The 16,245-nt window shown below is 43.7% G+C and overlaps 1 protein-coding gene across 1 annotated transcript; it reads left to right on the forward strand.

Moving 5' to 3' along the window:
• The first annotated feature begins 236 nt into the window (after positions 1-236).
• Positions 237-1,190, forward strand: LOC132388809 (C3a anaphylatoxin chemotactic receptor-like). The gene has a single exon (XM_059961230.1). The coding sequence runs from the start codon at positions 237-239 to the stop codon at positions 1,188-1,190; it is 954 nt and encodes a 317-aa protein (XP_059817213.1).
• The last annotated feature ends 15,055 nt before the right edge of the window (positions 1,191-16,245 follow it).

A 16,245-nucleotide genomic window follows, 5' to 3' on the forward strand; every position in this document is an offset into this window, starting at 1 on the left:
ATGCCGGTCAGGGTTAAGTGGCCTGGAATGCGAGACGACTGTGGTCTCTGCGCTGCAGCAGACTTCCGCCAGCCTCACTGCCGTTGCGCTGTGTCAGGTTTCTCTTCCGTGTTACATCCCATCTCTGCTCCTCATCCTCTCGTCCCCTCTTCGCTCTCACACCTCCTCCTGAATTCGCCACCTCTCCATTCTGCACCCCTCTCACTTCCACGATATCTCATCTACCAGATCCGACAATGTCGTTCTCCGAAGGAATGACCAGTTCGACGCTCGCTGGGAATCTCTCCTCTCACAATTCCATGGCCGATGGAAACAGAATGGAGTGGGGAGCACCTTCCGTCGTGTCAATGGTCATCTTCACCCTCACCGTCCTACTGGGCGTCCCGGGCAATGGCGCAGTCATCTGGGTGACGGGCTTCAAGATGAAGAGTAAGGTCCACACGGTGTGTTTCCTGAACCTGGCTCTGGCTGACCTGATCTATTGCCTCACCCTTCCCTTCAGAATGGCAAACATCTCCCTGATCTGCTTTGGGGACAACGCCTACTTTTCCATGGAGTTTATTAGGACGTTGACGTTCCTCAACGCAACCGCCAGCATTTATCTGTTATGTCTGATCAGCATCTGCCGCTGCCTGGCTATTACTCGGCCTTCGTGGTTCCAGCAACAACTGAGCCTCACATGGGCTCGTGGGGCTTGCTTCGGAATCTGGATCCTAACCTTCGCCATGTGCAAGCCCGTCCTCCTGCTTCAGGATTGGAAGAAGGAATTGACTGTCTTGCAGCCATTTTGGTTTGTTTTCATCTTCTGTCTTCCCCTTCTAATTATGATCACCAGCTACTCCCTGGTTGGTTGTAGGCTGCAAGAGAACAGGTTCGTAAAATCTAAGAAGTCTGCCTGCCTCATCATCACCGTTGTCATCACCTTTATGATCTGTTGGATCCCGAACACTGTCTGCAACCTCGTTGCAATCGTGAAACCGATTCCACCGGACCTGTCATTATTCACTGTTGCCCTGGCCTCCTTCAACAGCGCCCTCAACCCGCTTCTCTATGTCTTCGTTGGCCGCGAATTCCACCAGGTCTTCAGGCGCTCCATCCTCACTTCGCTTCATCTGGCCTTGGCCGAGCAGAGGCTGGAATCGGAGACCCAGCCCCAAACCCCCAACCTCGCCTCAAATACGAATGTCTGAGGGAGTTCCTCGCGGCTAGACGTCCGACTGATATCCCCTGACTACCGACACAGTGGACAGTCGAATGCAGTTATGGTCGGCAGTGGAGTCTTTACTACACTCTTATTTTAATCTCTTAGAATATAGAACACAGACCTCTCGCTCAACAATGTACCGTACCAATTCAGTCAGTCAATAAATGGTCAATTAACCAAATACCCTCCGCCTACACAATGGAGATATCCTGCCTTTATGCTGATTCTACCTGTCTAATCATCTCTTAAAGTTTTCTAACCTATCTACAATTACCACCATTCCGGGCAGCCTGTGCCAGGCACACACCACTGTCTGTGCAATTAACCTGGGCTTTCTATATCCTTCGGAATGACGCCCTCCCACTTTAAATGGACGTCCTCTGGTATCAGACATTACAATCCTGGGAAACACACGGATTACCCATGCCTTTCTTTATCTTCTAAACGTCATTCCACCACCCCAGTGAAAATAAACCAAGTGTATTCAACCTCTCGTAGTAGACGATGCTCTCTGGTATATCTCCTCTGCACCCTCTGCAAAGCCTCGGCATCTTTAATGCAATGGGCGACCAGAACTGCATACACCTCTTTCACCAAGTAGTCCCAATGTTCCTATGACCTCTCACCCTACAAGTCATTTTCACCCACAGAACTGGATGGTTTTTATCTCACCCTTCTCGATAAACTCTAAACAGACCGTCGTGCGTGAGAATCCCATTAAATCAGCAGTTTCTGATTTCCTGGTGGTGGCTGATGGAGTAACAGCAATCTGTCGATGCTCTAAATCTAGTTATCATACTATTTCCAACCTGTCCTGAAACTTCTTTTTTATGTGTGATATTTTTTTCATTATGGCTACAACGAGTGACAGAGGTAGTAAAAAGGATGATCCGCTGCTTCGCTGGATTCTATTGTGGATTTGCTGCAAATCATAAACGAGGAGCCTCTGAGAAGTTTCAACAGTTCAGCTGTGAATTTGAAGTAATGGATGGTAAATTGAATTCTATTCAACAAACTGTTAATGAACACGATAAACGCATAAAAATAATGAAGCAATGTTTCGTTTCTGCAAACGGAAGTGGATGAATTGCAAAAGATTTATGAAAAGTAATCGACGTCCAACGAAAGTTAAGACAGAAGATTGTCAACATGGAAAATAGAACTAGAAGGTACAGCCTACCGGTTCTGGGTCTCGAAGAATTAACAGAAGGTAATCGTCCTACGGAATTCTTTGCAAACTTTCTACGAGTACTCCTTCCGGAAATGTTGGCGTCTTTGCCTATGATTGATCAAGTTCATAGGTATCCCGTGTTTGGAACTCATAACAGAGATATACCAAGATCAGTAACAATCTGTTTTCATGAGTTTACAACAAATGAACTGTTAACATGTGATTCTCGACGATGAGGCATGATTGTCTACCTTGGTTGCAAGATTAGAATTGTGGAAGGCTTTTAACAAGGATTCCCTTCGCTACCCAACTCGACTCAGAATCACACAAAAATGGATCTTTGGAATCGTTTCGTTCGACTGCTGAAACACAAAGGTGTTTTTTTTTTCTTTAAATCCGAAGGCTAGCTGTTTAGTTTGTCCTTACATGAAGTTTCAAGATTAAATGAGAAAATATTAATTCTCAAATGCCGTCGTAGGGGCATGATTCGTTATATGTTGGAATATTAAGATTCTCGAAGACGATTTGCTTGAGTTTATGCAGGAACGTGCTAAGTGTAAGCAGCTTTGTTGGAATTTTTTAACAAGAGTTTTAACCCGTCCCATGGCTACCCAGTTTGACTGAGAATCTCACTAAAGATCGATCCTTCGAATGGTTTAGTTCGAGAATCGCAGCAGAAAGATTTTTTTTTTTAATTTGAAAGCTAACTGCTTAGCCTGTTTTCCCATGGAGATATAAGTTTAAATGTTCAATGACTTTCTGTAAGAAGAATTCTAGGGTTTACTTTTGGTAAACATTTGTAACTAATTTCCTTTTGTATTTATAATACTGTATTTTTGTTATACGATAATTGTTTGGATATTCTTTAGTCAAGTTTGAAATATATTTTAAAAAACATTGAAACTAATTGGAGCGATCACTAGGTTTTTTTGGGAGGGTTGTCAGTAGTAGTAGATGCTGGCCATCTGTTGGTCGGTCTTCTTTCTTGGGAGGTGGGCGGGGCATGATTATTTTTCTTATACGCTTTTTTCGATTTTTTTGTTAGCTAATTTTTTGCTTGGTTGCCATTTCTCAAGGTTTATGGATTGGTTTAACTTACATTTTAAACTTTCCTTTAAATAATATAAAAATGAACCAAACATCTAATTTACTTAGATTTAACGTGAGGGGTTAAATCACCCTGTTAAACGTAATAAGATTTTTGCTATATATTGGGGCATATAAAGACCATATTATATTTTAGTAAGAAACTCACATCTGCAAATGCGATCATCTACGTTTTTTAGCCGTTGGAACGGCCTTTGTTTTCATTCGTCTTTTCAGGACAAATCTAGCGGAATTTGATTCTTATAGGCAATACATTTTCCTTTGTCGAACATGAAGTAGTGTCTGATACGATTGGACGTTTTGTTATAGTTTCAGTAAAACTAAGTAATAAAGTAATCGTATTGCCAATGTGCATACCCCAAAAGTAGATGATCCGGATACATTCAGCGTTTATTTTTCGTCTTTACCAGATCTGAGTCTTTCTTCTTTGGTGATTGGAGGAGACTTTAACTACTGGATGAACCCAAGTTTAAACCGATCATCTTCTAAACCAGCGTCTCTTAATAAGTCAGCTTTGTCTTTTGTTTAATTTTTTTATTGAAATGTGGTATTGTTGATATTTGGCGTTTCTTACACCCTTTAGATTGGATGTACTCGTTTTTCCCCATGTCCATCATACATATTCCAGGGTTGATTACTCTTTATTGATAGTCAAATGATTTCATCAGTTCCTTCCTGTGAATATAAAGAGAATGCTGTTTCAGATCATGCTCCTGTATTTCTGTCTTTAAGTCTCCCTGGTCGTCCTCAAGCAAACACATTTTGGCGTATTAATACATCTTTGTTATCTGATAAGGATTTTTTTTTAATTTCTAAAGAGGCATATTATTTTGATTTTTGAAGAGAATAAAAAGAATGATACTTCTATTCGTACTGTATGGGATACTTCCAAGGCCTATATTAGAGGACTGCGATTATACTGCGATTATACTGCGATTGTTAATAATGAAGCTAATAAAGAAAGATTTGAATTAGCCAAACAATTGAAACAATTAGATCAGAAATCCGCTACAGTTCCAGATCCTGTTTTATTTAAATGACGTGCTTAAATTAAAACTAAATATGATCTTTTGTTAACATTTCCAATTGAAACTCAACTTTTGTTATTTGCAACTCAACTCAATTGACCACAGTGCAGTGTGTTGGACCAACGGGATCAGGGAACCTCTGCAAGACTGATGGTGTTGTGGTGTCTGGTCCGCAAGTCAGATGAGATCCTTTCCATGGATGGGAGGAGGGTGAAATAAACATGAGAACTTCGCCGCATCTAATCTAACGTCACTGCGAGGGCGATGAATGAGTGGATATTCTGGATCGGATGAGGGACACTCGGAAATTAAGCGCGGACAAATTGCTTTATAAAAGGGATTTAAACTATATCTGTATTAAAACCCTACATATTACTTTCTATTTTGCAGCCTGTCCACTCACCTGAAAGTTTGTTAACCCACACAGAATGCTGGAGGGGTTCGGCAGTTCAGACAGCATCTATGGAGGTGAATAAAGAGTCCACGTTTCGGGTCGAGGCCATTTTAAATAGAGCTGCGAATTGGACTGGAGAAGAAGGAGGCAAATGTCAGAATAAGACGGTGGGGGAGGCTATACTGAGTAGAGACTGGTACGTGATATTTGTGGCCAAGTGAGCGTTTAGATGGGTGGGTGAGGAAGGGGGATGAAGTAAATACTTTGTATTTGTTATTTGAAAAAAAGTAAGAGATGGAGAAGAAGGAATCTGATAAGAGAGGGGAATAGAACATGGAGAAATGGAAGGACGGGGAAGCGATTTGCTCGAGAGAGAATGTAGTACCAGAATGGATAATTGAAGAAAAGAGAAGGGGAGCAGAGAAAATTATGGGAAAACATTAAAACCATGTTATTTTGTTTTTTATGCACGTACCACAGTGAAAATGTTTCCGCAATTATACCCGTCTGCATATCTCATAAGTTGATATATTTCCTTCGTTTCACCTCGCAGGAAAAATTAAGACCAGCTTATCCAATATCTCATCATAACCTGCAACCCAAACAAATTTCCAGAGATTCGCCTCCTCAGCTGATCGTATCCTCCTGTGCTACGGTTACCAGTATTACACACAGCTCTCTAAAGCCGGGCAATTTAATGTTATGCACACAGGAGTGGGGAATATTGGAGAAGTCATGTTGGGCAGAATATCTTCATTATGATGCTCTCATTTGCGGGTTCAATATCTCACGCTAGGTCACTTTCACTTTCCAATTTTAACATTTATACTCGCAGGTTATCCCTGTCTTTCGCCTGCTGCTATCTCCGTCTTAATACTCTTTAACTGGACGTCTCTTTCTTCCGTTAGACTACTGCTAGAGGTCGTCGAAATGACTGGATATTATCCCTGTTCTGGTTTATAACAATACCCGGATGCGTTCTCTCCCTTCCCATCACGAACTGAACATTAACAGTCAATCCCACAGGATTAGGGATCTGCCGAAAACTGTTGGGATAGAGGCTGTCTTTAAGCCTGATTTAATTTTCTTTCGATGGGATAGTGGAGCAGAGAGAATGTCTTCAGTTCAAGGATATGTTGTTATGTGGGCGCTTTACTGTGCCAGACAGGTGTGCAGAATCTCTGAAGTGGAGACAAGTTGACCAAATGGGCCGGTCTGCGACAAAAAGGGAAGCACTGTCAGTTAATTCATCGGGAGCGTTTAGTACGACAGCCTGAAAACACCCTTTGTTTCCGGTGTGTGGTACAGACCAGACATCTGTACACTGCAGGGCTGTGTTGCGCTGTGTGTGTACATTCGGGAAACCAGCACATGTGTAAAAGGTCGGAAGTTCTGCGCGCATACCAGATTGCACATTGCAGATTGCGCATGCACAGGGGCACAATTTTGCGGATACACACCAGTACATCAGGGAGCGGTGCTGCGAGACGTGAGGACAGTCAAATTCCAGTGGAGATGGGTACAGCATAGGGAGGCGTGTGGAAACACAAGACAACGAAACAGTGGTAAACATGTTTGGATCTCCCTCCAATATGGTGATTTTGTTATCGGCTCTGATCCGATCAGCGATAATGTTATCGTCGGCAAACCTAAATATGGCATGGGAGCTATGCTTAGCCTTAAAGTTATTGAATCTGAAGCAAATTAAGCAGTGGGCTCAGCACACAGTCTTTTGTGGCTCCTGTTCGGAAGGAGATTGTGGAGCAGATGTTGTTGCCAATCTGAAGTGACTGGGGTCTGCATGTGACGAAATCGAAGATCTATTTGCTCACGGAGGCATTCAGAACAATTTCCTTAAGCTTATTAAATATTCTTGCTTGGGCAATGAAATTAAATGCCGAGATGTCGTTAATAAAGGTCATGTTAATATATGCAGATTTGCTGTCCAGATGTTCCAGCTTTGAGCTCATTTCTGATCGTAGCCAGAGACTCCAATCAGACTTTTTTGAAGAAAACCCTGGGTTTTCCCCGAACAGAAGCCCTGAATGAGATCCGAAATATGCTGAGAAGCATATTCTGAATCAAAGAAAGGTACAAGAAGATTAGAAGAATATACAAAGAAGGGTACAAGAGGTGAAGGCACAATTTCGGGACGCCCGGTCTTCGGGCTGTTTATATCTCCCTCTTAATCGTCTCTCACTTTCCAAATCGACCTCTGCTGGATGTCGCCTCATTGTCTGAATATTAGCCCTGCTCCAGTCTTGGATCTTAACTCGTGCACACGTCCATCCTTTTCCATCTGAGGAGTCATAGTAAATCTTGTAACATCGGGATAGAAGCTGTCTTTGAGCCTGCTGTTTCTATTTTCTTCCGTTGGGAAAAGGGTAGCAGAGAAAATGACTGGTGTTCATGTAGATTTTGTTATGCTGACTTCTTGCCGTGTCAGACCAGTGTGTAGACGAGCGTATGGTGTTGAGATGCGTTGGCCCGACAACGTGGGAGAAACTTAAAACTGACCCATCTCCCCCGGCTGCCACCACTCCCCCCACCCACGCAACATACCGCGTTTTAAGAGCGGACGGAATTAACTTAGTCGCAGGTAGGCAAGAAGGGGTTGATCGTCTGAATATAAAGGGAGGACTGGGGTCGTTAGTTTAACTCGAGATCCTTAAAACTGCATTATGTTACCTAATTAGAATGATGTCGAGCAACTTCATTCTCTCTGGCAATTCCCTTACTACCTATGGCTCCCTCTCCCTCTCTTTATTTATTGCGTCCTCTTGTTCGTACTCTCTGCTGCACTCATTGGACCCGCTCTCCCCTATAAGCGCCTGTTTTTTATTTTTTTTTTCTTTACCTCACAACCACTGTCAACCCTCTCTCTCTGTACCCCTTTTCCTTGTCTCTGACTCCCTATGTCGTTCTGTTCCTCCCCAACGTGCGTTACTGTCCTCTCTTTAACTTTTACGTTGCCTTGGACACCTCTTGTGATCCACGGTTGTGTCTTTAAAATCCTTCTTCTTGTTAGGAATGTGTATATTCTGTGCCTTCTGAATTGCTTGCAGGATTTTCAGCCATTGCTGTTCTGCCGTCATCCCTGCCAGTGTTCTTTCCAAATTGTAGAAACATAGAAAACCTACAGCACAATACAGGCCCTTTGGTCAACAAAGTTGTGCCGAACATTTCCCTACAATTCTGCCCATCTCTCTCCTCTCCTCTCCTCTCTCTCTCCTCTCTCTCTCCTCTCTCTCTCTCTCTCTCTCTCTCTCTTCTCTCTCTCTCTCTCCTCCTCTCTCTCTCTCTCTCTCTCCTCTCTCTCTCTCTCTCTCTCTCTCTCTCTCTCTCTCTCTCCTACTCTCTCTCTCTCCTCTCTCTCTCATCTCTCTCTCTCTCTCTCTCTCTCTCTCTCTCTCTCTCTCTCTCTCTCTCTCTCTCTCTCTCTCTCTCTCTCTCTCTCTCTCTCATCTCTCGTCTCTCATCTCTCTCTCTCTCTCGTCTCTCTCTCTCTCTCTCTCTCTCTCTCTCTCATCGCATGCTATTATTCTCTTTACTCCACTGAAATGCTGATACTTCTGACTTCAGCTTCTTCTTCCAAAATTTCAGGATGAAAGAAATCATTTATCATCAAATTATGTTCAATTTTCCCTAGGGGTTGTGTTATATTAATCTTTCGGTTCAATTTTGTTTATTTATCCAACGCTCAATCCAGAACAGCTGATCGTCTGGGGGGCTCAACCACGAACTGCTCTGAAAAGCCATCTCGCAGGAACCTTAGAAATTTCCCCCTGACTGATTTTCCAATCCACCTGGATATTAATGTTCCCCTTGAATAATGTTCCTTTTTTACATGCATTTACTAACTCCGGTTGTAATCTGTAGGCTACGTCCTTAATACTATCTAGGTGTCTGTGCACAACTCCCGACAGGGTTTTACTACATTTGTGTTTCTTAGCTCAATCCACAATAATTGTAGATCTTCCGACCCTATGTCACCGACTTTCTAATGATTTGACTGCATTTCCTTAACAACAGAGCCACACCGAACCTCTGCCTTCCTCGCTACGCTTCCGATACCATACGAATCTTTGGGCATTAAGCTATAATCATATTAAAATTATAAGCTATGAGATATTAAGATATAATCTTTCAGCCTTTAGTCAGTTTTGCCGAAAAATTCACACCTGCCAATCTGCAGCTCTGCTGCAAGTGCGCCCAGCTGATTCCGAATGTTGCACGTAATCAAATACACCTTCAGTCCTGAATCACCCCGGTTTGATTTTGATAAGCGTTTAAGGTGCATCTCACCATCTTCACTGGAATTTTGCTCAATCAACATTCTGTCCTCACTACATATTACTTCTGTTTGCAAATCGGCTACCTTTTCCTGCGATAGTCCCTCATTTAAATACAAGATGTTCATGACACTAGTATTACATGTTCAATCTTTTGATTCCTTACTTTGTCTGAACGCGTACCAACATCGGCCTCCATAACCCCTCCACTAACTGTTCTGGAACTCAGATTTCCATTCCCCTGCAACTCTCGTTTAAACTCCAGCGTGCACAATTAAGAAACCTTCCTGCTAGTTTATCATACCTCTCCAGTTCGTTTGCATACCGTCTCTTCTGTACAAGTTCTAACTTCCCTGAAAGATCCAAAAGTCTTATGCTCTCCCTCCTACACCAACGGCCTGGCCACGTATTAAACTGTATAATCTTCATGATCCTGCCCTTTAACGTAGCACATAACTCCTGAACTCCGTATGCTGAACCACGACACTCGTTGACCCCCAGGTCATTTTACGTACATGGACCACAACTGCTACGTGTTCACCTTCCCATTGAGAATGATGGGGACTTGATCCGACCTATCAGGGACCCTGGCACCCGGTCGGTAACATATCATCACGCCCACAGAACTTCGCGAGCGATCGTTCCCGTTTACACAAGAGTCCCACTCTACCTTCCCTACCTCCCCTTCCCTGCTGAGTCACAAAGGCAGATTGAGTGTGTGGAACAGGCCCTTCCGGTCGATTAAACCGCGCCCTACAGAAAACCACCTATTTAGCACTGGCCTAATCACAGGACAAATTTGCAAATACCTATTAACCTACCTGGTGATCGGCATTTGGATTGCGAGAAGAAACAGGACCACTTGGGGGAGAAAGTCCATGCGTTCCCGTGACGGATGTACTAAATGTTCTCAGAAGACGTCGGAATTGTAGTCGAACTCAGATGCAACGAGCTGTAATCGCGCCTTGCTGTCTGCGACGCTGCGATGGCGCAGTAGATCAGTTACCGAGCAAAAACCACTGAGCAAAGGAGCAAATATATTGGGAGATGGAGACACAAGACACCGGCTTTCAGTGCGTCGGAGAGGGTAGTGTTTCACAAAAATATGCGGAATATAGGTAACCCTGCTGCTCTCTGAGCCACAACAGGTTGATAATATATTAGTTTTAAGAGACATGCTAACAACAAGACAGGACTCTCAGTTGAAAGTGTGGCAGTGAGCAATGGGTGGTCCTAAACACAACTGTAAAAGAAGGAGAGTTGGGCATGGGACCAGCAAAGAAATGCCAACAGAATCTCCACAGAATACATCGCCGGGAGAGGGAAAGATTTTGGCTGAGAAGACGATTGAAGTCGTCTGGAAAGAAAGGGGACACAGGGTCGATTTCTGTCCAATCAGCCAGGTCTGAGGATCCTGGCAAGTTGTACTGGCGGCCTAGACCACAGTAGGGGTTATGGGATTTAAGAAGAAAAGGAGGGCTCTATATTTGTTTATTTTGCTGACAACATCCAAGGTCAAGTTCCTAGGGCGAGTGCACATGTGCTGAGTGACATCCCAAGGACATCTTCAACACCGCTCATACAGGACATATATATATATATAAACGGGACAACACCGCTCAAACAGGACATAAACATATATAAACTACTGTCCAGGCCACTGAGAACAGGACAACATATCTTGGTGCGCAAAACCAAGCGGTGTTAGTTAGCTGACTAACAGCTGACTTCGGAGAGCATAAAAAAAAAACAGAAAACGTTCTTTGAACAGCTCAGCGCGGCCCACAGTCCCCAGAACCACAGTCGCCATTATCTCAGTGCAGTATTTGGCTTTCAGATTCTGGCAGCGAATAGCCACAAATCGGTCAAAGGTGAACATGATGGTGAACCAGACGGAATAGTCGGTGGCTGCGTAAAGTAGGACCGCGTGGACATTACACAAGGGGATGATCCTCAGGAAAGTCTCGGCTTCCAAATAAACAATCGGAATCTGCCTCAGTACCAGTTCTGAGATAACAATTAGGAGATCGGCTGCTGTCATGGCCATCAGGTAACGGGTGACTCCTTTAGAAAGACCGCACTTTCCCCGGGACAGGACCACAATCGTCAGCACGTTCACTATTGGAATTGAAAGAAACACAAGCATGTCAGTGGGTAAGCAGCAATGTCAGAAACGTCACAGACAGCAAATATCCCAATAGATGCTGGGATGTTAAACACAGAACTAAAGTCTTTAAACGGCAGCTTAGCATGTGAGTCCCGTATTTTTCCAGGTGGGATAGGAAGGAAGCTAATACATCGTCGGTGGATTAATACCAGCAGTGTGAACTGAAAGGGTCCAATGCAGCCAGGAGAAAAGCCTTAATGCGCTCATGATTGCTAGTTGTTTCGCACAGTATGTTATCTTGACTGACACGGATATTCACAGTGATGACAAAGGGATGCAGTTTTGTCTATTTCAAGTTGGAGAGGGCTGTGAAGGTTTGAAATCAATGCCTTGTGGTGCCACCGTCTTTAACTCCTTGTGCAAATTAAATTGACGACAAATCATTGACGTCCTTCCTATAATGGCGTGACTAGTACTATATGCAATACTCCCGATGTGGCTTAATTCCAGTTTTATAGATCTGTAAGATAACTTCCTGACTTGAACTCAATATCTCAGATAATAAAAGCAAGCATGCCATTTCCCTGCTTAACTGCCTTAAAAAACTATGTAGCCACTTTCAGGGAGCTGCGTACTTGGACGCAAATATCCCTATGCTCTTCCCCGTCTTATACTACGAAGTTCATAGTTTACAGTACATTAGGGTACTGTACATTGAAATCCCTGTATGACAACAATTCAATTGTCTTTACAGGTTTCCTTTCTCTGCCTGCATATCTGTAGTGCTGATCCTAGAAGCTCATCTAAGATCAATCTAACTGTTTCCTCCTGCATCGGACCACTTAGCGGAGTGTTGTCGCAGCAACAGCCATGCACTCAAAGTCAGTGAGACGAAAGAGCTGATTGTGAACTTCAGGAACGGGAAGGCGATGGAGCACATACCAGTCGTCATAGAGGGATCAGAAGCGGAGAGTGTGAGCAGTTTCAAGTTCCTGGGTGTAAAGATTTTTGAAGAAATCACCTGGCCATGCCGCTCTAAAGAAGGCAAGGGAGCGACCATACTTCATTGGAGTTCGGAGAGATTTCGTAAATCAACAAAAACATTCAGACACTTCCAGAAATGTACCCTGCAGGTGGGAGTGGGGGTGCTACAGCACAGGTCTAAAATAAGCTGCAGAGGGCCGTATATTTAGTCAGATCCATCTTGTGTACTTGCCTACAAAATTCCCAAGACATGCTGAAGGAACGGTGTCTCATTAAGGCAGCGTCCACTATTAAGGTCCCCCAGGAACCAGAGCACGCGCTTCACGCATGGCTGCCATCAGTTAGGAAGCACAGGAGCCTCAAGGGACGCACCCAGCGATTCAGAAACAGCATCTTCCTCTTTGGCATCGGACTCCTAAATGGATATTGAACCCGTAAACACGACCTGACATTTTAAAAGGTACAGCATGTTTTTTTGATATTTTTAAACCTAATCCATATACACAGACAGTAATTGGTTCACTCAGTTATTTACTTTTGCTTCCATATTATGTATTGCTTTGAACAGCTGCGGCTAGGTTAACAAATGTCACGACACGTGCGAGTGATCATAAATCTGATTCTCATTCCGATACTGATTCTGACTGTATTATCCCTCTGTTCGTTTACATTGCCAACACTCCTGTCATTAGCACTCAATTGCGCCAGATCCTTTACTTTTTTCTTGGTTTCCCGAACAAGAGGATTGGTGTTTGCATACTTGGTCATAAAGAAACCCGTCAATTTACTCTCCGATATTGGTTCACAGAAGTTTTTCAAAGTTTTAGATGACATGCCAAATCTTTGGAAAGTTCTAAGAAAGTAGAGGCGCTGTCATTCTTTCTTCATTATGGCACTTACGTGCTGGGCATAAGGGGGAGCCTCTAAAATTACAACAGAGAGGAACTCACTAATATTATGTGAGCAGCAAGCGGCGGACAGGTTTAAAGTTTTTAAGAAGACATCGGTAACAGATTTTATGACATACGTGAGCGACGATAAACCTGATTCTGATACGGGTATTTATTGCGGACTGGCAGTGGAGAAAGGGTAGGGAGAGGGGTATCATTGTTGGGAACAGAGGGGAGCGAGCAGAAGGCACCAGAAATACATTTTGTAATGACGAATATAATATTTATTTGTAATAATTTGTTCTTGCTCTGTGACTTACGGCTTGTTTTGGTGGTAACCGTGCCGGTGGCCTCCCTCGCCTGGGCACTCCTTTCTTGCCACGTGTCCCAAAACCACCTCGGAAAACTCCACCTTCGCTGCTCCCAACCTCCTTTGCACCCACGAAGTTTACGAGCTCGTTCTCCGCTCTCCGTTGACAGATGCTTACTGTGTAAATGTCTTATGCACCCTAGCTATATAAGCGTGTCAATAACTTACGCATGGTAATGTATATTTGGGGTAAATGGGCAGTTTCATGCTTGGGTGTGGAATAGACGCCATTGACGTCAACGGTGATAATTTCTAAAACCAAAGGAAATGAACGAAATGTTAAATCCTCAGCTACATATACAAACAGGAAAAGATCTGGGGATGCTGGAATCCAAAGCAACATACACAAAACGTTGGAGAACCTCAGTAGGCAAGGCATCATCTATGTAAAATAATTAATATACATTTACTCGTGAAAAGGACATAGTTTCTGAGTTCACTGGAGGGTTCTGTGCTATCTGAGAGCACATCAATTAGAATGGACGAAATGTAGGAGATTTTCATGAACGTTCTCCGATCCTGACCATCTATTTGAAAGGACATTATGGGGAACGAGCAGATATTGTTGTGCCCTTGGCAGGGATCTTTGTTCCCTCCTTTTCAAAAATTAATGTATTGCAAGGCAGAGATACATTAAATATTCCATCACTATATTATGATGCCGAGAAGAGTCAAGTAGCTATTGGTAGAAGAACTTTTCAACAGTGGTCAGTCATCTAATGGGTGGGATTCAGATTGACAGGATCTACCTTCAGAGACAGGTAGTGTCACCGGAAGGGGGTCAGCTGACAGAATGGACAAGGAATAGAGAAGTGAAATACTGACTATGGAAGTGTGTCGTGGAACGAATGATTAATGCGCAGAAAAAAAATAGTTTCTAATTGTGAAATCAGAGCTGCATGCGGACTCACGAGTCTTGCTCGGGATTTCCTGAAGGAAAACATGCAGGGTAATTCGGTGCTAGCGAAGGCAAAAGCAAGGCTGGCATTCATTTCACGACTCAGATTTGATGCCATGAAGGTGTGCATGCCGAGTCATTGGGTGTTTTTTCAGAAAAAGGTTCACAAGTTCTTAATTGGTCAGGGGACTAACGGCTTTTTGGGAAAGAGGAGGAGGTTAGGGTTGAAGATCAGATTACCCGTGATGGAAAATTGGAGGAGCACGATGAACTAAGAGGCACAATTCTGCTCCGATATCCTGTGATTTCATGTTCACGTCCCTTGCCATTAACCATTGGACATTGACTCAAAGCCTTACTAAAGTGCCGAGGGTGGCTTCTACCGTGAGGCTTTCATTAAAATGCTTTGCTAAATCCTAACTTCTTTGTTACACTGCAGGAAATAAAGCAGAAAGACGACTTCCAAACTAATTCATCTTTAGAATTTCGTTAGATAATAATAGGACGTTGTTGAGTCATTCCCTGTTCAGATAACCAGATCAGAAATTTGATACCAACTCAATGGAGGCAATTAAACGCGAAGGTTGAAGACCTCTGTGCAAGTGGATGTGAGAGAGAGAGAGAGAGAGAGAGAGAGAGAGAGAGAGAGAGAGAGAGAGAGAGAGAGAGAGAGAGAGAGAGAGAGAGCATGGCATTGGGGGCAGGGTTTCAACATGGATAGAAAACTGGTTGGCAGATAGAATGCAAAGGGTAGCAGTGAATGGGTGTTTCTCGGACAGGCTGGAGGTGACTAGTGGGGTACCACAGGACTCTGTATTGGGACCACAGCTCTTTACGATTTATGTCAACGATTTAGATGAGGGCATTGAAAACTATATCAGCAAGTTTGCTGACGATACTAAACTGGGTGGCAGTGTGACATGCGAAGAGGACGTTAGGAGAATACAGGGAGACTTGGATAGGCTGGGTGAGTGGGCAGATACTTGGCAGATGTCATTCAATGTGAATAAATGTGAAGTTATCCACTTTGGAAGCAGGAACAAGAGGGCAGAGTATTGTCTGAACGGTGTAGAGTTAGGTAAGGGAGAAATGCAAAGAGACCCAGGAGTCCTAGTTCATCAGTCAATGAAGTTGAATGAGCAAGTGCAACAGGCAGTGAAGAGGGCAAATGGAATGTTGGCCTTTATTACAAGGGGAATTGAGTACAAGAGCAAGGATGTCCTTTAGCATTTGTACAGGGCCCTGGTGAGACCACACCTGGAATATTGTGTACAGTTTTGGTCTCCAGGTTTAAGGAAGGACATTCTGGCAATTGAGGAAGTGCAGCGTAGATTCCCTAGGTTGATTCCTGGGATGGCAGGGCTGTCTTACGCAGAGAGATTGGAGAGATTGGGCTTGTACACGCTGGAATTGAGGAGATTGAGAGGGGATCTGATTGAAACGTTTAAGATAGGATTTTGGCAGGAAATATGTTCCAGATGTTGGGAAAGTCCAATACCAGAGGGCATGGATTGAGAATAAGAGGTCAGTTATTTAAAACAGAGTTGAGGAAGAGCTTCTTCTCCCAGAGAGTTGTGGAGGTGTGGAATGCACTGCCTCGGAAGAGGTGGAGGCCAATTCTCTGGATGCTTTCAAGAAGGAGCTAGATAGATATCTGATGGATAGGGGAATCCAGGGATATGCGGACAAGGCAGGGACTGGGTATTGATAGTGAATGATCAGCCACGATCTCAGAATGGCGGTGCAGTCTCGAGGGGCCGAATGGTCTACTTCTGCACCTATTGTCTATTGTCTATTGAG

The sequence above is a fragment of the Hypanus sabinus genome, unplaced genomic scaffold, assembly GCF_030144855.1.
Source record: "Hypanus sabinus isolate sHypSab1 unplaced genomic scaffold, sHypSab1.hap1 scaffold_414, whole genome shotgun sequence".
Taxonomy (NCBI): Eukaryota; Metazoa; Chordata; class Chondrichthyes; order Myliobatiformes; family Dasyatidae; genus Hypanus; species Hypanus sabinus.

What these genes read in the sequence shown, in the direction of transcription:
- LOC132388809 (XM_059961230.1), top strand. Translation starts at nt 237, where the DNA reads ATGTCGTTCTCCGAAGGAATGACCAGTTCGACGCTCGCTGGGAATCTC.